The 22,495-nt window shown below is 51.2% G+C and overlaps 1 protein-coding gene across 6 annotated transcripts in view; it reads left to right on the forward strand.

The window, feature by feature from the left end:
* Positions 1–22,495, forward strand: part of Baiap2 (BAR/IMD domain containing adaptor protein 2) — a 66,104-nt gene that overhangs the window by 29,714 nt on the left and 13,895 nt on the right. For all 6 annotated transcript variants that reach the window (XM_031354751.1, XM_031354752.1, XM_031354749.1 and 3 more), the window contains exons 4-6: positions 9,767–9,828; positions 10,352–10,423; positions 10,949–11,086. In XM_031354751.1, coding sequence (XP_031210611.1) covers positions 9,767–9,828; positions 10,352–10,423; positions 10,949–11,086 — 272 coding nt within the window. The remainder of the gene's footprint in view (positions 1–9,766; positions 9,829–10,351; positions 10,424–10,948; positions 11,087–22,495) is intronic.

Here is a 22,495-nt window from a genome sequence, read left to right on the forward strand (position 1 = left end):
TGTCTTCTCCATGAGGTACAGAATGCCCAGGAAACCCATTGAGAACTAGGACACAGGACTGTGCACTGATCTTTGGCTGCATGAACATGACTTGGGGTCTGGCTGAGACCCTTGTGGGTTTGCCACCATACCCATCCTGGCACCTAGTGGAAGAATCTCAGAGGGCATTACTCCCTCTGTCTCTGGGTGGAGGCCACCAAGGACCCAAGGGGCTCTTTTCTCTTTACTTATTTTTTCATGCTTCACTCACCTTTGCTGCTCAGAAGAGGGTGCTGTCCAAGGAACGGCCCTCAGCAGTGCTGCTGTGCCTATAGTGATGGAAGCAGTGGCATTCAGCCCTTGCCCAGAGGGACCTTAGCAGACTCTTCTAGAGTTGGAGACCCAGTCCTAATAACTCTGGCAACAGGCATTGCTTGGACGCCTGCTGTCTGTCAGGGCCTATAGCCCTTTCCTATAGACCCTGTAGTTGAGGTCTATTACTTAGGCCACCCATTTCTGCATGGGGACAATTTCATCCAGCAGGTAGTCAGAAGGACCCTTGTTGGACCATCCCTGGGTGTAGTGTCATGTCTCTCCCACACCTGGCTCACTCTTTCACACTGCCTGGGTGGAAACTGATTCCTGTGTCTTCTCCTGATGCTGAAGCCCTGCTTCTTCCCTTTGATCACCCGATTGCCTTCTAGATGCAGATGTCTGACAGGCCTGGCTGGCTGGTGGTCTAACCCATGGCACAAGTGAGTCCCGACTGTCATTCTGTACACAGAGTGGGATGCATCCACAGAATGTGCCGGGGCCTGTAGTCCAGCAGCTCAGTGATGTGCAGCCACTCAGCATGTATCCCTTCCATTGCTTAAGCTGGAGTCAGCTCAGGCCCGGGATCTCTTCCTAGGTCTGGTTGTGCTAGTAGCAGTTGGCTTTTTATTTTTGTTTCTTTGGTATGTGCACATTCACACACATGTTCCACAGCATTGTCTGAGGACAGCTTTCAGGAGTTCATATTTCTTTTCCACTATGTGGGTCCTGGGGATTAAACTTAGACCACTATGCTTAGTAGCAAGTGCTTTTACCCATAGCGCCATCTTGCTAGCCAAATGTTTCCTTTTTAAGCTCAGATCTATGAAAATGTCATTCCCTCTCCATGTAGGATAAGGGGCCCTTCACCTGGGGCCTGAAGGGGCCTTGGATGGAGTCTGGTCTTTTCCTCCCTCAACATATCTGCAGGTGGCTGCTCAGTGTACTGAGCCCAGGCCAGGTCTACACTCCGTTCCCTGCCATCCTCACAGTCTCTCAGGTTCTCTCTTCCCTTCAGCATCTTGTCATTTGTACATTATAAGAACACTGTAGTTTCGGGGGGGGTAAGATTGGATGTTTTAATTATTTTATTACATTTTTATTTATATTTGTGCTATGGGTGGTATCAGAGGGCAGCTTGCCAGAGTTGTATGTCCTTGTTCCATGTGGTACAGCACCAAACTCAGTTTGTCAGACTTGATGGCAGCACCTTTACCTGCTGAACTGTTTAACTGGCCCAAGACTGAGTATTTTAAGGTGCAGCTGTTATGAAAAATACAATTTAGGGGGCCACTCCTCGATTACAAAGACATAAGGCCCAGATGTGCTGAAAGTTGAACTGTTCCCCACAGCCCCACATACTTGCTTGGCACAGAGGTCAAATAAATGGAGTGTTGTCTTACCAAGGGAGAAGACTGAAGGTGTGCCCAACAGGAGCAGTGTGAGCCTCCTGAGGTACTAGGCTACAAGATGGCTATTTCTGTGCTTTGTGGGTGTAAAGAGGACTGGTGGCAACCTTACAGAGCCTCAGGTAGAGTTGTCGCAATGTGGCAAGAAGTTCCTGCTCCTAGGACTCAAAGGGAAAGGCTGGGCTAGAAGCAGAGTCATAGTGTCAATCGGCAACTGGCTCAGAAAAAAAGATGTGCACACACACACACACACACACACACACACATACACACACACACACACACACACACACACACATACACACACACATACACACATACATACACACATACACACACACATACACACACACACATACACACATACACACACACACACACACACACATACATACACATACACACACACACACACATACACACACACACACACTTAATATATTAGAAAAAGAGCTGGGCGGTGGTGGCGCACGCCTTTAATCCCAGCACTTGGGAGGCAGAGGCAGGCAGATTTCTGAGTTCGAGGCCAGCCTGGTTTACAGAGTGAGTCCAGGACAGCCAGGGCTATACAGAGAAACCCTGTCTCGAAAAAAATCAAAAAAAAAAAAAAAAAAAAAAAAAAAAAAAAAAAAAAAAAAAAGAAAAGAAAAGAAAAAAAGAAAAGAAAGAAAGAAAAGAAAGAAAGAAAAAGAGAGCTGAGCAGGTGGCCAGCATGAGCACTCAGAACTGTGTTGAAGGCCAGCAGTGTCACTGCACCTGATAGGTTATCTCCACCCCTGAAATGAGTCAGTTCAAGCCAAATTAAAGTATAAAGGCAGATTTATTGAGGGCAGCTCTCTGTCAAGTTCACCAACTACACATGAAGGGGTCAGTGAAGTCATTGTAGAGAGGGAGGGGAAGAGAAAGCTCAGAGAAAGAGGGAGGATGCTGGGAGAACCTGGAGACCAGGTCCACTTTGCTATATTAAATATGTACCTCAACTGCTTGTCTGGGTCTGAAACCCAACCTTTCTTTTTTTTTTTTTTTTAAAGATTTATTTATTTATTATATGTAAGTACACTGTAGCTGTCTTCAGACACACCAGAAGAGGGCATCAGATCTCATTACAGATGGTTGTGAGCCACCATGTGGTTGCTGGGATTTGAACTCCCGACCTTCAGAAGAGCAGTCAGTGCTCTTACCTGCTGAGCCATCTCACCAGCCCGAAACCCAACCTTTTTTGCAACTTTCCCATAGACTAGAGTGGGTGGGGTGGGAAGAATGTATGTCCTGTCTTCCCTCAGACACAAAGAAGAAGCAACAAAGCCGTGGCATCCCACTTTTGATCTCCAGGCAACCTCCCACCATGTTGCCCCAACAGTTTCTGGCAGCCCCTGGGAGCGGCTGTAGAACCAGCCTGCCCAGGATTCATACACAGCTGCAGCCAATGGCACGGTTGAGTCCCCACTGCCAGCACTCCGTGTCCCAGGAGACTTCCTGGTGCTTGCCAAGTACAAGTGGAAGGTGAGGTCTGCACCGAAGCAAGGTTTAAGACTGGGAGGAGCAGCAAGGCGGTCCCACTGCTGCTGCCTGAGGCCTCTGCCCTGGAGGCCACAGGCATCCCCAGAACCCATGCTCTGCCCCTTCTCCATGGCTGCAGTTCCCTCCCATCCCCCCTTGTTATCCTGTTTCCAGCCTCCACATCTTTTCTGAACATCCACACAGGCCATTAATGAGACATAATGTCATTAGGATTGTTGTAAGTACATGAATTTAGATGGAGACACCTGAAATCTGCCTCTGCATGGGCTGCTCTCTCAACTCTCCTCTTTCCAGAAGTTCTTAAAACAGTAACAGTTCTGTGCATTTGCCATGCGATCACTGGGGCACTTGCCACATGGGAGTGTCTTGGAGGTTTAGAACACTGTCTGCTCTTCCAGGGGAACTTGCTTGGTTCTCAGCACCCACATGGCCACGCACAACCATCCACAGCTCCAGTTCTAGTAGATTCAACAGCCAGTTCTGGCCTCCACTGCACCAGGCACACGTGTGATACACAGATATAGATACATTCAGCCAATACACACACATACACAAAATGTTAAAAAGAATGAACAGCAGGAAGGCTGTGCTTAATTAAGGCCAGCACGAACATACAAACGGTTGTGCTGCACACAAGTTATAGTCATCAATAATCGAGGAGAGAACTCGATTGAGAAAATGCCCCATAAGATCATGCTGTAGGCAAACCTGTGGAGCATTTTTTAAATTAAGGATTGATGAGGGAGGGCCTAGTCCATTGTGGGTGGTGCCATCCCTGGGCTGATGGTCCAGAATTCTATAAGAAATCAGGCTGACCAAGCCATGAAGAACAAGTCAAAAAGTAACACTCCTCCATGGCCTCTACACCAACTCCTGCCTCCAGGTTCCTGCCTGTTCTAGTTTCTGACCTGACTTGATAATGAACTCAGGGTTAGACTTCCTTCAGTGATATAGTAGTGTAAGCCAAATTAACCCAGAATTGCTTTTGGGCATGATGCCTCATCTCAGCAATAGTAACACTAAATAGGACAGAAATTGGTGCCAGCAGTTAGGGTTTGGAGTAACAGAAAGTACACAATGAATTTTACATATGTACATATGCATATATATATATATATATTAGAATGACTTACAGACTGTGGTCCACTTAGTCCAAAAATAGCTGTCTACCAATGGAAGGTACAAGAATCCAATAGTTGATCAGTCTACAAAGCTGGATATCTCAGATGGTCTGCAGTACACACCAGAATAACCAAAGATATCAGTGAACAGGCAAACAGCCTGGGTACATGGTCTCTCCACCCATGGAGTATTGTGTATGGAAGGGAGTCAGCTGGGTGTAGTGGTGCACACCTGTGATCCCAGTACTCGGGAGGCAGAAGCAGGAGGCTCAGGAGTTCAAGGCTCTCTAAAGCTATGTAGTGAGTTTGACTCTGAAGCCAGCCTGAAATACATGAGATTCTATCTCAGAGAAACAAACGAAACAAAAACAAAAAGAAAGGAAAGGAAGGGGGTCTCTAGCCTCTGCTGCAGCACAGATAGGCATTGTAAATGTACCCCAGTCCCTGTGTTTCCCCCCAAGAAGGGTTACATTTTCACGTGACCTGAATTGCACACTAACCCTCCAAACGTGAAGCCAGGTTACTAATAGCAGCAGAAATCTTTAAAACTGAGACTAGGGTGACATGCAGTGTGACTCACCGGTGGCTGACCTTTCAGCGACTTGACTCACTGTAAGTTGGTAGAAGTTGAGGAGGGCGTGGTCTCCCACTATTGCTGCCTGTGTTTTTATACTTTTGTCCCAAATGACACATATTGTCTCTGGGACCCACGTGTACTTTGTGGGGGAGGGTCTCTCCCTTACTTCCCAATATTAGTTCCCAAATACTCTGGGGCCTGGAACTCTCCTGTTCCCAGCCCTATCCTCACCCTCCTCAGTTAACGCTTTTTCACTCTGATGGGCTAAGGCTGACTCACTGTCTTGGTGTGCCTGGGGCTTCCATCCCTCTGGGATCTCTCATGTCAGCTCCCTGGGATGGGATGGGCCACCTACTGCCAGTCACCCCTGTTGATACTCCACTCCCTAGAGAGGTTCATCAGGTGGCAGCTGTCTGTAAAGATTTACCCTCCCTCATTCACTGTTTGCTCTGGCACACTGGGCCTTCTTTCCTGATCTGATCCGGTTTTTCAAGTTTAGGGCCCACCTGGGCTGTGGCCTAAGAGCTCTAGGTCCCCAGGGGATGGGTGGATTCAGCCCTGGCTGTGGCCTGTTAAAAAGCCTCTTCCTGGGGCTAGAGAGACAGCTCAGTGGTTAAGAGTGCATGCTGTTGTTACAGAAGACCCATGTTTGGTCCCTTCCTAGCCCCTGTGTCAGCAGCAAACCCTGCCTGTGACTCTCCTCAGGGGATCTGACGACCTCTTCTGGCCTCCAAGAGCACCTACACTCATGTGCACAAACACTATAAATTAAAAACCTTAAACCAGTGGTGATGGCACATACCTTTAATCCCAGCACTTGGGAGGAATAGGCAGGCAGATCTCCGAATTCGAAGCCAGCTTCTACAAAGTGAGCTCCAGGATAGGCAGAGCTTTTACACAGAGAAACCCTGTCTCAGAAACTCAAAAATAAATAAATAAGTAAATAAATAAATTAATTAATATCTTTTTTAAAAAAATGAAGTAAATCTTTTCTCTCAGCACAATACATCTGGGAGGATCTTCCAAGAGAAGGAGAAGGTGGGAGGTAATGGAGTCCACCATGAGGGCCCAGCCTCTACTTCTCTGCACCTGCTGGCCAATGAACAAAACTTCTGGTAGCTTCTGGCAGGAAGTCAGTGCCCCTGGCCAGAGGTTCCCTTGTCTGCAGAGGGGGTGCTCAGGGTGGGTAGGTGTGCCAGTCTTCTCCTGTGTGCTATGGTCATGGCTTGGAGGGGGGGGGGTTCAGTGCTGGCGGCTGTGCACGCTCAAGCTCCACTGCACGTGTCTTCCTGCAGCTGCTTGTAAAATGCAGTTAAGAAATTCACCATGTGGGCTGATCTTGTACAGCACCAGCTTGCAGCTAGCCCAGATTCCACGTGCGTGCACTCACACACACACACACACACATACACACCCTGTTCTGTGCCTTTGCCTCAGTGTGTCCCCCACCCCCGTGTATACCCATTAGATCTGGGGACAGGCTATGCAGCTGGGGCTCTGAGCTGAAGGTTTGAGCTGATCCACACACTGTGCTCTGTGTCTGAGTGTTGACACAGACCAGATGGAATGGTAACCACGTCCTGTAGGGTCTGACACCCATCACCAGCACAAAAATCTGTGAGAAACTTTGTACACCCTTGGGCAACACTACTTGATTATACCAATTTCCACTCTTCTTGAATTGGCATGTGCTGCTTTTGTGGGTAGGGGAATGTTTTCTGTTCAGTCTTGACATTGACTAGTAATTCTGGGCCTAAAGAATGTGGTCAGAGAGCACCAACCTATAGGGAGACTTCTAGCTAAATGCATAGCTTGTCTGGTCGCTGCTGCCCCATTGCTCCTCTCGTAGACTCCATAGCCCTTCTGAGGAGTTGATTGTATGGGCATTGTCCACAGAAAGGATGAGTGGTTGTAATTTAAAGCTGAGAGAATAGTGCCAGTGCTGCCAAGGACTCAAGTGGGTTCTCCTGCCCAGGCCAGACTTTGAGCCCATTGTGATCACCTGCTTTCCACTTGGGTAAAATTATAGTCTGTTCCCAGGTGTCTATGGGGCATTGAGAGCCAGTAGGTGGACCCAAGACCCTCTGAGTCCCAGCAAAGTCCAGAGAGCTGCCTTGGGTACTTCCTTGTCACGGGGCAGTGGGTTTCCATCCTGAGGGACTTACAGATGCAGAAAGCCAAGAGAGCTTCCCCAGGTGCAGCCTTCCTTGTCCTAGGGGCTGTGGGTTTCCATCTTATAGAATTTACAGATGCAGAAAAGCACAGAGGACCCTGGGATCTGCCACTCACATGGCTGTCCTTCTGGCTTGCATGCTAGTGGCTTATGGTCTGAGTGTAGAAAACTCCGATCTGTGGCTTTGGGTTTCCTGTGAGCCCTATTCTGAGCATAAGGGACACTGCCCTGATGGCCTCCTGAAAGTCAGCATGGCTGTGCATGTGTGCCAGTGGTAACCAAGGCCTTTCCTCACAGGGACTGTGCCTGTGCCTGTGGCCATGCCCATTTGTCTCTGCTTCTCAACCAGGGGCAAGAGACCAGACTCCTTCACATTAACTGCTGCCTCAGTCCCTTCAAGCACACGAGAGTCCAGGTTTAGAATGTGCTAGGAATGGGACTTCCATCCTTTTCAGAGGGACATGACAAACCAAAGGCTACTTGCCCTGTCCCTCTGTGTGTAGGTTGTCACTGACTTTGTGGTCACAGCTTCCTATTGACCATATATAGTTGTGGCAGCCCTGTCATCTCTAGTTCAGTTTCTGGGGAGACCATTGCACCCTTGTGTTACAAGGATGTGGGATTAGGCCTGCTCACTTGGGACACTTGGGACAGGGTGGTAGGCAGATAGCTGTGCTGAAGTCTTTAGCCCTGGCAGCCACAGGTACGTGTATCCAGCTAAATTAGGTGGTCTGTACAAAGTTCCAGGCAGCTGTTGAGTTTGCCCTTTGACCACAGAGGATGATCTGCAGGAAGGTGGTGGGCAAGCAGGGTGGGGCTGGTATGGTAATTCCTAGATCTAGTCACTGGCCACCTGCTGACTTGGAGAGTTCTTTTCTACTGACTGGGGCCAGTTGGCTGGCATAGCCTTGCAAGCCGTGCTTGCTGCTGTAGGAAATCTGTACAGTTCTCAGGGTCCAGTGGTCATTGATATTAAAACGACTCTTCGGACTAAGAGGGTTCCCAAGAATCTGACTGCTGTGGGTCTCAGATGAACTCCCAGAGGGAAGCTGAGGTCCTAGGAAAGTACCCTCTAGCTAGGACTTCTGTCATCAGAGGATTTCTTTTGGTTTCTAGCTGGTGATAGTGGGTGCCAGAAGAAGGACTCCTTGGGAGAAAAGTTGTGCATCTGGAAGATCTCAGGGGCGCAGCTTAGCAGCACATCTTCCAGCTCCCAGGCACAGGCATAGGCTCTCCTCTGTATGTCCATAGTACTAGCTAGTATCTGGAACTCCGCAAAAGAAGCTAACAGATAGTTGCCAACCAAGTAAGTAGAGCGAGACTGCTGGGTTTTCTACATGGGAGAAAATGAGGGAGTTTACAGATGAGGCTGGCCTGTGGCAGAAAGGGCAGGCAGGTTTACTGTGGTAGGTGCCTTGTATACCTGACCCATTGCATGAGACCCTGAGCATGACTTGAGGTCTCAGGGCCCTGGAAAAAGAAGAGGAACTAGGGTGTTATGCTCATTAGACAACAGAGGGTACACCATAGGTCAAGAATACAGCAAGGCAGCTAACCAAGCCCCTTTGGGCCTCATATCTAGACATGGAGTAGGAGGTAGGTGCTGGGATCTACTGATTTAGTCACCGTTGGACTGAAAAAACCTGTGCCTGGCCCTTGGTCCTTGAGGCTCTTTTTGCCTCTCTCTCTCTCTCTGTTGTATACTTGTCAGAAGCAGGAGATGGGCGTGTGGCATCTTAGTGATGACTTTGCAGACTGCTGGAGGCTCAGCTCAGCCCAACATTGGGAAAATCCAGACATTAGTCCAGCCTGGAGTGTGTGCCAGAGGCAAGTGGGAATGAGCTAAGTGATGCCCAGGCTGAAAAAGCCATGGATGGCATTGACTGCTGAGCTGCCGAGCCTCTGCTGTCTTAGCTTCTCTTCCCAGGTAGGCCAGGGCACAGCAGGGACCCTGAAGTGTTGACGTGCTGAGAAAAATGTTCATGGAGCCAGAGCCACGCCCATGACGAGTGTTCTGTGGCCACTGAAGCTGGTCCAACAGTTTCCCTTCCTTTCCCTTCCAGCCATTCTGGGCCTACCAGCTCTGCTGATTCCAGGGTCACTGGAGCAGCACTGGTGAAGGGGGCACACTCTGCCAGAGCAAGTGGTTCTGAGCCCACCCTATTCTCCAGAGGCTGGGGCTAGATGAGGAGCCAGGCCCAGAATGCCATTCAGCCTGTTACTTCTTTTCTCATGGTATCTGTCAATGAGGCTTTGGGTCAAAGACAGTAGTTCCCTGTGTCCTATACCGGGAGGTCTTTCTGCTCTGGTGTGGGGCTCAGGACACCGTTGGCTAGCTGGTGTCTGGGTAAGTGTGAGGTCTGAGTATGTTCCTGTTTGTTCTCAGAGCTGTGCCAAGGTAAAAGCCAATCTGCACAGGTTCTTCTGTCACATGTATCTGTCCTGAGCCTGTGCTTCAGTCTGGACATTAGAGTTCCCACAGGACACCAGGCACTCTAACTCAGCCTCAAGTTGCCCATCGTTTTAGACTTCCCTGTCCCTCCTTCCCTTCCCATGTGACTTTGTCTCCCCAAAGCTCCTCTGTCTAGAGTCACAGAACGTCTGTGGTGTCCAGTGTTTAGCCCTGGTGTAGGCACAGTGATTGGAAATACCTAGCCCACTTTCTTTCCTCCAGGGGACGTCCTCTTCCAGATGGCCGAAGTCCACCGGCAAATCCAGAACCAGCTGGAAGAGATGGTGAGTTTGGCCTCTGGAACCTCAGCCTTGGGTTCAAGGAGCAGACATAGGTGAGCAGGGCAATCAGGCGGCAGTTGAAGGAGACTTCTATAGCCATGCAGGTCACAGCAGTCACAGTGATCTGTCGGGAAGATGACTTGGGGTCTCAGGCTCTGTGAAAAGGAAGGGAACCGGGGTCTAATGCTCAGGTGACCACAGGAACCTGTGATGGGTTAGTGAGAGTTGGGTCCATGGAAGAATCCCTGTGCCTTGAAGATAGCCCTAGCCAGGTCCCAACTCTGATGGTGGCAGAGTCAGATATTCACCTGGATTCAGGCTTCTTTAGCCCTTTCCTGAATGATCCAGCAGAGAGGAGATGCTGTGAAATAGGATGTCAAGACTTTGAAAGGCTTGATTATTTACCACTTTTGTCCAGTCCTCACCCTTAGGAGCCTCCTGGTACCAATGTCCAGGCTGGCTCTGCTCCTGTCTCTTGCGCCATGCCTTAGAGCTGCCTAACCGTCTCTTTCCTCCCTGCGTCCAGCTGAAGTCCTTTCACAATGAGCTTCTCACACAGCTGGAGCAGAAAGTAGAGCTGGACTCCAGGTATCTAAGTGTAAGTACCTGTGCCATGCCTGCTGGGCCCCCATGGCCGAGCCTGCCTCCGCCTCTGCCTGCAGATCTGTCTCGTAGGCCTGAAGGATTTTTCCCCCTAGGCTCCATGCTAGTGGCCTAGAGAAGAACCCATTGCATCTGATGTTCCGAAGGCAGCTCCCTGCCTCTCAGCCACTTGTCTTATAGCTGATGACTTGGCTTTTTCTGTAACCCTGCTCAAGTCCCCTGTTCATGCCTTACTATCCTTGCCTGTCAGCCAGAGCTACTGTAGTACTCACCACATGACTTTATGGCTTTGCGCCTACTCTTAGCCAGGCCAATTCCCAAGTCTAAGTTTGATCATGGAGATTGGGGATCTGTCAGAGGAAGACAAGGAGGTTTGCAGCTGTGACACCCCACCCCCACCCCTCGCCTCACTCTGGCCAGCTGGATCCTGCTGTGGCTGGGGAGGGGGGATGACTGAGGAGGGAATGCTAAGATGCCTGTGAGGCTCATGGGCCTCCGTGGTTGTATCATGGATCTCCAGGCCGCGCTGAAGAAATACCAAACAGAACAGAGGAGCAAAGGGGACGCCCTGGACAAGTGTCAGGCTGAGCTGAAGAAGCTCCGAAAGAAGAGTCAAGGGAGCAAGAACCCTCAGAAGTACTCAGACAAGGAACTGCAGGTAGGTCTGCTCTTGCCTGCACACAGGAGCTTAAAACCCAACTGTGACCTCGTGCCCTCTCTTATCAAGGAGAAGCCCATCTACCTGTGTGCTTACCATGTGTCTGTCAAGGGACAGGGAAGAGCTTCCAGGTGCAGCAGGGCAGGGCTGGATTTCTGGAGTGAATCCCCATGTCCTTGAGTAGAGCGGTGGTTAGCTCACTCAGCAGAGATGCTGGAATGGTGATTGGCTACTGACAAGAGCTTCAGACTAAGTCCTCCCATCCCTCTGGATTCCTGCCCAGAGCCAGACCCCAGACTGCTATTCTAATCAGCCTGTGATTACCTACCCCAGGCTGACCAGTCACAGTCATCTATGGCAGATGGCTCTGGAGGCTTCCAAGCACTACAGATGCTGTATGCTGATCAAGTTAGGATATTGTGGCCAGACTGACACATCAGAGTCATGGGCAGTGCCCTTATGCTGAGTAGGCCTAGAAACCCCTCACCTACTCTTGCAGCCCTAGGGACACAGATAACAGGGATCTAACAGGATGCCCAGTGTTTGTAGAGGAGGCACCAGAAAATTCAGCCCCAGGGCCTGGAGAGGACAAAGTGTGGCTCCAGAGTCTGGGTTCCCACTCTTACCTGTAGCACCAGGTAGCACCCACCACCCAGGCGAGTTCTTGCCCAAGGCATGTGACTATGATGTCCGTCTTATGCCTGTGGTCCCCTGGCTTCCTACCTGGACTCAGGAGAGTGGGAAGGGCTGAGGAGGAGAATGCCAAGCTGCCCTCCTTTGATCATAACTAAGCCAGTGAGCAGCTTCATGATGGCCTAGGAGAGTCGTTTCTAAGCACATGCAGGCCAGATAGGGATGCCTAGGAGAGAACAGGCCTGGACAACACTGTTCATGTGAAGTTGTTGCAGTAGCAGGAGACCCTACCACCCCGGCCACTGCCGTCTTATACGTACCACTTCTGCTAAGGGGCAATGGTGTGTCTTCCACATCTCAGGCATATTTTCCTGAGTCTAGGGTCTTTGTTTTGATCATATCTATGCATGTTTGTGTATGTGGAGGTACATGTATGTGCAGACGCACACACATGTATATGTAGGTGTCATTTCTCCTTCGGCTTTTTTCACCTTCTTTCTGAATCTCGCTGACTTGGAGCTTTGCCAAGTAGGTTAGGCTGACGGGCCAGTGAGCCTCGGGAAGCCCGTCTTTGCCTCTCCAGGGCTGGGATTACCAGTGCAGACCACCACATCCAGGGTTTTTGTGTAGCTTATTGTTTTGTTTTGTTTTTAAAGACTTATTTATTTTATGTATATGCGTACACTGTAGCTGTCTTCAGACACACCAGAAGATGGCATCGGATTCCATTACAGATGGTTGTAAGCCACCCTGTGGTTGCCGGGAATTGAACTCAGGACCTCTGGATGAGCAGTCAGTGCTCTTAACCGCTGAGCCATCTCTCCAGCCCCTTGCTTTTGCTTTTTTAAATGTGAGTTCTGGGGCAGGGACTGAGGTCTTCAGACTTGCAAGGCAAACCCTTCAACAACTAAGCTATCTCCCAGCCTCCTTTAATCCTTTGTCATACCCGTCTGTGTGGCTGCCTGCAAGGACACACACAGGCTGAGGCTGTCCCGGAGGGCTGCTCTGAGCCATCTTGACTTGTTCTTGAATAGGTTCCTCAGGAACTGCAAGATTGAGGCAGAGATGCACACCAGACAGTGTCAAGCTGCTGCCGCCTTTTGTTGTTTTGCTCTCAGAAGGCCTGGCCAGCAGACATGACCCAGCTGCCCTGGGGTGGGGAGGGGAGGGTCCTCAGTGCAGATGTGGGCCATGCAGGAGGGATTTCCATGTGCAAGTACACACCTAGAGGGAACCTTCTGGGCACCAGTTTGGTAGCCCAAGGTGGGAGCTGGCTCATCTCATTTTCCCCTAGTAAGAGCCTTATTTACGCATTACACTACAGAACACACTTCGACACGGTGGGCTTCTGTATAGCTGTAGAACTGTACAACCATCACACAGTCAGTCTACAACAGTGTACCAACCTAAGACGAACCTTATATACAGCCGTGTTCACCCCCATCTGCCCCAACTCTCCACCCCGTCATCTGTCCTCCCTTCCCAGGAACACCTACCTGCTTTCTGTCTCTATAGATCTTCATGTTCTAGACATCAGCTGTGGCTGAGTCACACTGTGGGATTTGATTATGGCTTCTTGCACTGAACATGCTCTCAAGCTCTGTCCATGTTGAACATGAGTTTGTCACTCCGTTTCACACCTGTGGAAGGTGACTCCCGTTTCTTGTGAAGATGCTATAGGCACTAAGCACAGAATGTTTGGCCGTAGAACTGAAGCTGCCATAACAGGTCATTCTGATGGTATGAAGGTATCTCACATAGGAAAACATGAGAAACCCCAAACTCAGATGCCTGTCCCTCAGGCTCCCATGACCGAGCTTAGCTCTGACAGGATGAGAGTGCTTATGCCCTCCCAGTATGTGTCCTTATAGTTAGAGCCGATGCTCCTACACTGGGGAAGGATAGTGACGCTGTGGCTAGTGTTGCTTGGCCAACCTCAGTTGACTGAGACATTGAGAAAGCATGGCCCTGGGCTTCAAGTGATCAGATAGTGGTGGCTCCAGAGTAGGTGCTACATGGAGAGGCCAATGCAAGAGGCTGGAGACGGCACAAGCAAGTGCCATGGCTGTAATAGTGCCCCAGGTGTGTGCCTCCTGGCTTTCTCTCTTGAGGATGTCTCATGCCAAACTTCTGTCTACTTTTGAGGGTCAGTCAGCCTTATCCAAGCAAGGCTCCCTTTCGTCTGTCCCAGAGCATGGTTGCATAGCCCTGCCAGACCCTTCTCTGCCCCAGTCCCAGTGTTCCTGGGAAGGGAGGGCAGGTGACGGGGTGGAGAGTTGGGGCAGATGGGGGTGAACATGACTGTATATAAGGTTCGTCTTAGGTTGGTACATTGTTGCAGACTGACTGTGTGATGGTTGTACAGTTCTACAGCTATACAGAAGCCCACCGTGTCGAAGTGTGTTCTGTAGTGTAATGCGTAAATAAGGCTCTTACTAGGGGAAAATGAGATGAGCCAGCTCCCACCTTGGGCTACCAAACTGGTGCCCAGAAGGTTCCCTCTAGGTTCTCACTTAGCTGCCTCTTTGCTCGAGAAATAGCTCTCTACCTTTCTTATGCCCACAGAGGGCACTACGTTGGCCAAGCCTCTCCTGTGTACAGCCTCCAGGTCCTCTCTGAACCTTGTATTCTCTATCAGTGACATTGAGCCATCTGTCCTGGCTTTTTCCTCTGAGCATGGACAAGAAGGACCCCACTTGTGGCATACATGTGTCACTCTGTTCTTGGAGCCCTTTCTGCTTCTCCAGACCTCTTCATTGTTTTTCTGGGAAGAAGCGTTTGACCCTTAGCAAGCAAAATGTTTCACATCTGTGTTGTATGTTCCTCTAAGGAAGCCCTGTTCCCCCACACCCCCCAACTTCATCTCCCCCGCCCCGCCCCCCATCCTTCCTTTATTCTTCTGGTCTTGAACACCGTGAGGCTGGTTCCTTAGTGGATAGCCTGAACCTACTCAGTTGTGTCAGTTTGAATTTACATAATTGTTGCTGTTGTTGACAGGTTTTGGGGGGGGTGGAGTATTAGAGACGGACCTAGGGTCTTATGTATGCTAAATAAGTGCCCTACCTTTGAGCATATCTATCTGTCCATACACATAGATAGATGATAGATAGATAGATAGATAGATAGATAGATAGATAGATAGATAGATAGATAGATAGAGATAGAGAGATAGATGTCTTATTATTATTGTTGCTGCTGCTGTTGTTGTTATTGTTTAAATACAGTTTGCCTAAGTTGCCCAGGCTGACCTTAAATCACTCAGCAACCCAGGCAAGTCTTGAACTTGGTTTCTTCTCCCAGACAGCTGTGTGCTGGCTAGTAATCCCACCAGCCCAGACTATTTCTTGAGAGTAGCAAGAGAGCACCAGAGATGGTATTTCTGATGCCCAAGCCCGCAGGTAGTGATATTCTTGGGGGGTCTCTCACCTCACACCTTTGAGGGTTAGAGAGTATTTGATGTCTGGCTGCCCTGGCTCCTCTCAGCTGAGTTAAGGTATGCTGGCCACCATATTGGAGTAGCCCATCAGCCTTGCTGGGGTGCCTCACCAACCAGGCTGCTCAAGAACTCTTATCCCTGCTGTGGGGTGGATCCCACAGGCTCCCAATGCCTTTACAAACTCGGCCAGGGATTCCGTTTAGTTTATGCATAGAGTGTGGCTGCTGGCAGCTGAGCAGGGACCTGAGGCCCTTCAGCATGGCAGCATCCTCCCCTTCAAGGGGAGGAAATGCTTGAGCATGTGAACTGAACTGAACCCACTCGTCCCTCTGCAAGGCCTAGATGCTCCACAGTGGCTCAATCCCTGATCAGGCCCCACCACTCCAGGCTGGCCTCAACATGGTTTATTGTGGATCTAAAGACTTTGGCAAGGTATTGGTTACTAGAGAAAGAGCCTTTGCCTTTGATGGTTCCCTGTTTCTTAACTCCTCCCAAGCTAGCCTGCAGAGGTGGTTTTAGTAGCCGAGAAGATAGTAGGGCTCAGGACTCCAAGGTCTTTGCCGGCTCTTGGAATGTTCTGTCTCTAGCCCTCTGGATAACTGGCAGCATTAGCAGGGGTGCCCACATCCTGTTACTTGGGTAAGGGTGGGGTCCTGCTCTTTTAGGGCTCCTGGAACTACTACTTGAGTTAACCAGGAAGGTGGGAATTGACCCCATACCCTGAGGTAGCATGAGTGTGTTTGTTTGGTTTGGTTTGGCTTTGGATTTTTTGAGACAGGGTTTCTCCATGTAGCCCTGACTGTCCTGGAACTCACTCTGTAAACTAGGCTGGCCCTCTAACTCACAGAGATTAACCTGCCTTTGCCTCACAAGTGCTGGGATCAAAGGTGTGGGCCACCACTGCTGATCAGCCTGCGTGTGTCTTAAGGGCACAACATAGAAACAAAGGCCTTGACTAAGTTCATCTGGTCACTCCGGCCTGGAGAGTTCTTTCCTGCTTCCTTGAGATTCCCTTTTGTGCATCTGAGGTTTCTCCATGCTGTGCCCCCTCTGGCTTGGCCATGGTGAACCTAGGGTTCAGAAAGTCAAATGTAGGCTAGTGTGGACATCTGTGTGGAGGGTATCCTGTGACAGGCACAGAGGCCCAGCTTGGGATCTGGGAGCCTTACCAAAGCCTAGAGCCTAACAACAGCCACCACTGGAGGAAGAGGCGAATGTATTTGGCTAGCTCAGTCCCCACAGCCCTGGTTTTAGTCAAGGATGCACATTGCTGCCCTTAGGTTGTGCTTATTGAGCATGGCTTTCTTCCTTACCCCTGAGAAGTGAACAGAGCGTCTCTTCCTGGCCCCACAGTTCTACCAATAGGGTCCCTGTGCGGTTGGTGCCTGTCACAGCTAGGACACTTCCTCAGCAGCCTGTGCATGAGGGTTTAAAGTTCTTGGGAAGGACTTCATAGAGAGAGCCTGAGGCTGTGGAACATTAGAGGGCTGGGCCTCAGAGCTCATGGTGACAGGCCTTCAGGGGTGCTAACCTGGCAGACAGCCTCCACCAGGTGCTTCCTGCTTCTGGGCTCTGCCGAGGCTGGACCACTTACGATAGTGGCCAGACCTTTGCCCCAAGCCGGACTAAGGACAGCCAGCCTGTTTTACCGGAAGGGTGGTCACTGAACGCAAAGGTTGTAGGCGATAGAACTGCTTGAGGCTAGGGAGATGTGAGGCTGCCAGACTAGAGGGAGGGAGGGAGGAGACAGGCAGCAGCAGCACTGTCCAGGTTTGCAGGGGTGGCTACCTGGGCTCAGGGAGGGGCTGCTCAGAGCTGAGCTTTCCTGTTGAGAGTTCCACAGGAAACTAATTTTAATTATAGGTCAGAGAATGGGAGCTTAGAAGCGTTTGGGGCACTAACTGGGGCGGGTAGTTTAGGAGCTTAGAAGCGTTTGGGGCACTAACTGGGGCGGGTAGTTTTATGTGAAAAGGGAAGTTCTGAGAGCTGTCTCTCACACAGCCCATGGGTACTGTCCTGACATGGCTTCCCCTCCAACATGTTCTGTCACCACAGGGTTGCCAGCTAGGCATCAGGAAGTGCCTGCACACATGAGGTGGGGAAGGTGTCCTCCTGAGGAGCAGTGGACACACTGTGACTGGGGTGTGGCCTCTGTCCCCAGCTCAGGAACTGAGGGATGTGGTCACCCCTTTAGAATCCTCTTGGAAAATGGAAAGTAAAAGCCACACTGAGGCTTTCGGGCCAATCAGACTCTCACTTTCCTCTCGTGGCAGGGGAGGAGTTGCCTGTGACTCAGCCACCCTGTGGTAAGTGGGGGAGACCAGCCCCAGAATATGAGAGGTGCCTAGCTGTCTTCTATCAGCCTTTGTCCTCCTCCCCCCACCCCCAGGGATGAAGTGAACCTGAGTGGTCATGCTGGCCTCTGGTAATGGTAACAGCTAGCCACCCTACCAGCTGATAATCTAGGGACACCTAAGCAGAGACTAGGTGGATATGCTGAGGCCTCTTCTCCACCATGCCCTTCCTGAGCAGCCCTGACCCAGCACCCTGGGTAGAGCTGGGTGTGCCATTGTGCTTGGGTCTGAATTTTTTCAGGTTTTGTCCTATTTGACTCCTTCCCCAACCTAGCTCTTATTAGAACAAGACAGGCAGGCACAGGTAGGAGGCTGTCTGCAAATGACAGTCTTCTGAGAGTGTGACACTGCCTTTGCTTTTCCTGCTGTGTGACTTGCATCTCCTCCCTTAGCCAGCCCTCAGCCTCCAAAGTAGAGTGTGAGGAAGTGGGGAATTAGGAGACAAAGAAAGGGGGGCCTGCCAATGCAATGACCTTAGGTGTGTGTGGGCTTCGAGAGCAGTCTGTCTTTCCCTACCCTTGTGCTCACTCCAGGTGCTAAGGGAGAGGCAGCTGAGGCACAGCTTCATGCTGAAGCCTCAAAGAGTAAGAGCGAAAGTGGGTAGGCAGGCCTCACCCCAGTCAAGATCACTCTTAAACCAATGTGGCCCTATGGAAGGCCCTAGAAGGCTCTGCCTGACCCACTGTCTGTACACCGTCCTACTGGTGGCAGAGAACATGCCAGGTTCTTGGTGCTGTCCTCCATCCTCTGAGATGACATGAAAGTGGAAAAGGGCTTTCATGGGTGTCCTTTTCATGTGGGCTGTCATGAAAAGGAGGTCAGGGAAGTCGGTTGTTATTCCTAGACAGAAGTGGCAGCCACATGTCACTGGCAGGCTTCGCTGTGCTGCTGCCTGGCCTTAGGACCAACGCCGAAGCTTGCCTTCTCCCGGGTCAGACTGAAGCCAGTGGTGCCAGCCCAGGCTGGTATGTGGTCCAAGGCTGTTCCTGCTCCCCAGCTGGGGAATTCTAACAATCCCTGTAAGTGTGCTGCTCTGATGCTCTGCCCCGTCTCCTCGTGGACTACCCCTCGGAGCACAGGTGTAACCTGTGAAGGGCTAGCTGTTTTAAAAGAGGAAGTGGTGGTCCCTGTCCTAGGCAGGTGCCTGCCTTAGAGGGTGGTGATGCTATGCTCACTGTACTCTCACGAGGATTCCTGGATCTACATAACTGATGTGTCTATTCACCATGACACAGGCTGCTCTGGTGGCTTTGGCACCTCTGGAATCTTCATTTGTGTCCCATTGTGGGATTTGCCTGTTCTAGGGGCCTGCGAGAAGAGAACGATTCATTCTATTTAAAGGGCTGTGTAATTAACAAAGCAAACACAAAATAACCATAGCTAAGATCTTCACAGCATATAATAGCAGAGGCTGGCCGGCCCAGAGTGTGATGTGGTGCAGGCGATGTGCCCTCACTCCAGCACACAGGGCTGAAGGTCATATTAGCTCTGGATCTCAGAGGCAACCAAGTGTAGGACTGGCCTCCAGTGAGGTCTCACATGGTTGGCCTCACATGATCAGATGAGGAAGACTGCCAGGTCCTGTCCTTATAAAGCTCCTCATGCTGTCCTGGGGAACACCCTAACCACACCTAGCTGTAGGGACCTCCCAGAGGCAGGCCTTGCTTGGTTCCACCTGGGTCCATTGGCAGATGGCTTTGAAGACTGCGTTTCTGACATACTAAGTTTCGGGGACATTTTAGTCTATAGCAGTGCTCCTTGTAAAGCAGCAAGGCCAGTCTTGCGATCTGCCAGCCTGTGAGCACGGAAGCACCAGCCCTGCCCACCCATGGGCAACATCTACTGTCTCCTGCATCTCCCTGGGTGTCGGGCCCTTCAGACTGGAGAAGGCCTTTCCTTAGCTTCAGGTCCCCAGTGACTTCAGACAACATGGAACATGAAGCTCTTGCTGCTCCCTCCCTCCCAGCAGAGCTTGGGGCTTCTGAGTTGTCTCCCTGGGAATCACTATCCACAGTGGTAACAGTGGGACCAAGCCTCCTGGACTCATTCATAAGCTGTAGGGGACCTTTGAGCAGCCCAGGTGTTTGACAGTTGTGGGAAAGCCTCAGTGGTCAGTGGATTAGGGTGAACCACTGCAGCTTCAGATTTTTCTAGAACATCCTTCCCATCTCTGAGTCACCGGCTGGCTCTGGAGCAGAGGAGACACTCTTTCCAATCACTTCTGTCTTCTCAGATTACAGGGCTGTTCTGCTGGGTGACTAAGTGGGAGCGTTGTTTCTGTGGGTCTTAAATGCTTTCAGCTGGGCGTTTCTATAGTGCTGTCTCCATAGCACCCAGCTAAGCAAGGAGCTGTGAGGCAATGTGGGGTGGGTGGGGACAGCAGGAACCTGGCCACTGGGGGACAGGCTTCATGCCATTTTAAATGGCCAGATGCCAAGCTATAGGCAGTGCAGGCTCAGGTCGTGTTCTATACTCTGTGCTTTCCAGAAAGTGTAGCTGTTGCACCACACTGGAGTGCCCTGCTCACTCCATTGATGAGGAGCCTGGACACCTGCAGGGCTTACACCACCCATTCCCTGTCCTCTGCTGTCTCCCTTGCATGGTGACACTTCACTTGGTCCAGATTTCCAGGATCTTCCTGGTAAAATTGTGGGCTGTCTGTGAGGAGTCAGTGGCCTGGAAAAGGAGGTCAGGGAAGTCGGTTGTTATTCCTAGACAGAAGTGGCAGCCACATGTCACTGGCAGGCTTCGCTGTGCTGCTGCCTGGCCTTAGGACCAACGCCGAAGCTTGCCTTCTCCCGGGTCAGACTGAAGCCAGTGGTGCCAGCCCAGGCTGGTATGTGGTCCAAGGCTGTTCCTGCTCCCCAGCTGGGGAATTCTAACAATCCCTGTAAGTGTGCTGCTCTGATGCTCTGCCCCCTCTCCTTCTCATGGACTACCCCTCGGAGCACAGGTGTAACCTGTGAAGTTACTCTTCCTAGGAGTGCATAAGTAAATGGAAATCTTAAAAATAAGACACCATGCCCTCCTAACTTACAGGCTGCCAGACCCTGCTAATGAGGCCGGGCCCCACACCGGTGCCCTGTACCCCAGGGAGCTGAAAGCCTCTGTAAAGGTAGTGTGCAGCCTACAAACCCAGAAACTGCTGCTGGTGGGCTGGCTTCAGGCCTCAGTTTGGAAGGTGCTGTTCTCAGGGCAAGGAGACCCAGGGGGCCTTGTGGCCTGGTTTATACAGATGTCCTAGGTGACCGTTCCAAGTGGTGCCTCTTTTCTGGAGTCCCGAGATAACGGAACGATGCAGATTATCATTGGCACCTTCTCCGCTCCCGTGTCACAGCATCTCAGCTCTCCTTGTAAGACTCTGCGCTGAGCCCCTTTGGCTGACCTTGTCCTTGAGAAGCCTCTGAAAGAGGGCAGTGGCCCAAGGATCCACCCTACCCTCCAGAGCCATGGCTGTTCCTTATCTAACCACCAAGCTGGGGTGTGTGGGGGGGGGCGGGGACAGAGGTACCTGCCCCAGTACCAGGCAGTTGATGGCCTGGGATGGAATGAGTGGGACCCAAGAGGCCAGCACTAAGCCCTATGTGATGACTGGCAGGTGTGTTCCTCTCCTGGTGAGTAGCCCACTCCTTCCTGACCCAGAGTACGCCCGGTCTCATCACACCATTCTTCCCAAAAGCTTAGGAAGGCGCTCACACCCAGGCTGAGCCTCCTCCAAGACTCCCTGGAGTCCTCCCAGCACAGCTCCTGTGGGGGCAACAAGGCTCCTGCCCCACCCCCTACTTCCCAGAGGACCCTGGAGTGCAGGGGAGGTTCAGGGAGCAGGAAGCCCTGGTAGGCGCATGTTGCATAACCAAAGGAAAAGTACTTGGTGCTGTGGAGGAGAGAGAAGAGGATCCGAGAGGGAGGAGGCAACGGCCCCCCACCATCACAGCAGCAGAACCCAGTCAGGCTGGAAAGCCACTCACACCTGCTATTTTGTCTTCTCTTGTTATAATAACTGACTTGAGTCCCACCTGGCAGACTTTATGGCTAGGCCCTGCTGCCACTTGAGAGGACCAAGACCTATTCTCAGGTCTTCTCAGACTGGTCCTGTCAGTAGGAAGGGCAGGAGTTTAGTGTGGGGCTGCAGGGTAGAAGCAGCAGTCTGTGTAGGTTTGGTGGCAAGGGTGTGAGTATGCAGGCCTTGACCTTGGAGAGATTGGTGCTGGCTGGTAGGCAGAGTTGGCACATGCACCAATTGCCTGGGTGAAGACCAGCCCCCACCCAGCTGGGCTTCCCCCTCTTCTGTCCCTCCAGCTGAGCCTTGTGTGGGGAGATGCTAAGGGAACAGCCTGCTCCAGCCCCCTCTGTCGCCCACAGCTCAGCCGCCCACCCACGCTGAGTCAGAGCTCAGAGGTGGCTGTGAGTCAGCTGGGAGCGCCCTGGCAGCTCAGGCCTGCCCCCTGCTGGAGGATGGTCACTTTAAGAAGCACTTCGGCAACAGTTTCTCCTGGGCCATAGCTGGCTGGCTGAGCACTCTGCCCCAGGCTGGGGGGTCAGGGTGGGGGTTCAGCCTAAGAGGGGTGGGTGCAGGAGGTATACTAGAGAGGTGTCTCAGGTGTTTTATAGCAGAAAATTCTGCATGTACCCGGATGTGACTAGCCCCTTCCTTGGCACTGGGGCAGTTTGATTATCATAGGAGGGTTTAGCTATGAAACCAAGTGCCATAGGCATTCTTACAGCACAGCTCTGTCCAGTGGTCTCCTTTGGTGTGGATGGCTTATATCTATTTGTTGAGGCTTTCTTTCAAATTGTGAACTGCACATAATTGATACAAGTCACCACTGTAGTCATTAAGTGAGCCGCTCAGAGGCCGGGAGCATTTTCTTAGGTTGGTTGGTTTAAACATGGCAAGGTCTCGGGTTAGGACCCTAGGTTAGCCTCATTCCCTGTATCAGGAGTGCTGGGAATACTGATGTGCAGCACTCCACCTCTATGCTGTTC

This window comes from Mastomys coucha, unplaced genomic scaffold, assembly GCF_008632895.1.
Source record: "Mastomys coucha isolate ucsf_1 unplaced genomic scaffold, UCSF_Mcou_1 pScaffold5, whole genome shotgun sequence".
NCBI classification, from domain to species: Eukaryota; Metazoa; Chordata; class Mammalia; order Rodentia; family Muridae; genus Mastomys; species Mastomys coucha.